This window comes from Diuraphis noxia, unplaced genomic scaffold, assembly GCF_037042655.1.
Source record: "Diuraphis noxia isolate RWA-SAM2 unplaced genomic scaffold, SU_Dnox_SAM2 contig0001, whole genome shotgun sequence".
Lineage (NCBI taxonomy): Eukaryota > Metazoa > Arthropoda > Insecta > Hemiptera > Aphididae > Diuraphis > Diuraphis noxia.
Genome location: NW_028301711.1, coordinates 12707523 through 12708682, shown reverse-complemented (window position 1 = coordinate 12708682; position 1160 = coordinate 12707523). Strand labels below are relative to the sequence as shown.

General features: G+C 23.2%; 1 protein-coding gene across 1 annotated transcript; it reads right to left on the bottom strand.

Moving 5' to 3' along the window:
- Positions 1 to 231: 231 nt before the first annotated feature.
- On the bottom strand, positions 232 to 868 carry LOC149059741 (52 kDa repressor of the inhibitor of the protein kinase-like). Its single transcript, XM_089225871.1, has 3 exons — positions 771 to 868; positions 467 to 619; positions 232 to 328 (listed from the first exon to the last, which is right to left on the bottom strand). The coding sequence occupies exons 1-3, from the start codon at positions 866 to 868 to the stop codon at positions 232 to 234; spliced, it is 348 nt and encodes a 115-aa protein (XP_089081997.1).
- Positions 869 to 1160: the final 292 nt, after the last annotated feature.

Sequence of the window (1160 nt, the reverse complement as noted above, 5' to 3'; positions counted from 1 at the left end):
AGAGGATAGTAATAATATTTAGTTAAGGTAGGTAATATAAAAATAATTTAATGCACTTTCAAACTTTATTATATATTTACAATTTACATATTAATGATAAATAAATAATTTATAAATATAATAAATAAATACATATTAACCAATATGTGCTATAGACTATAGTGATATAAAATAGGTAAATATTTATTTTTATGAATGGGTAATTGTAATATAAAAAAAAAAAAAATAGAACTAACCTTGGGAATCAGTAATGGATTGTACCACATGAGGACTCAAAACTTTGGGTAATGATGTTAATACAGACGGAATAGAGTCTTTGAACAATAATCTGTACATATACATATGTAATTTGAAATAATTTGAAAATTAGATAATATTTACTTAATTTATAATTACTAAGATGACTTAATGTTTTGATATATAGTATAATTAAGGACTATACTATTGTCAAAGTTGAATAACTCACGTTTTATTTCCTATACCTTTCCATATAATATAATCAGATGATTTGAAATGATCAGAACATATAACTCGGTTTTTGTTTAAAAATCTAGCACCTTGAGTTTTAAAAACATCCATAATTTCTGAACTTCCACACCACTCAACCCATTTTTTACACCTATATTAATTTAAACTTCAATCATTAAATGCAATTTCTGGTTGTATAAATATATTCAAAATTATATTACCAAAAATAATATCAAAACTATTTAATCTACAATTGTTATTTATTTTTATTTAGAAATATATTTTTCTGTACAGAAACTTACAATTCTTCATTGGCTGGAAATCTATGAAAAGCCAAATTTGGATTTAATTTCCCTGTATTGTAACAATATTTTGTTGAACATGACTTTTTAGAACACATTTTCATAAGTTTTTACAAAACTATAATGAAAACAATTTACAAAATAAATAGTATTTATGAAGTATAAACATAAACTAATTAACTACAATTAGTACATCTTATACACTATACATCTTAGTAGTTAGTCTCATACTCTCATATAAGTTTTAAGTACAAATCAACCATTGCTGTTTATTTATAGTGCTTATACAATTATACGAAAGCCAATGGTTATTTATGATTACAGCCATAGCCATTTCACATTTTGGCATTTATTATTTAAATTACGCCTGGGATATAGGCAAAAACAGTA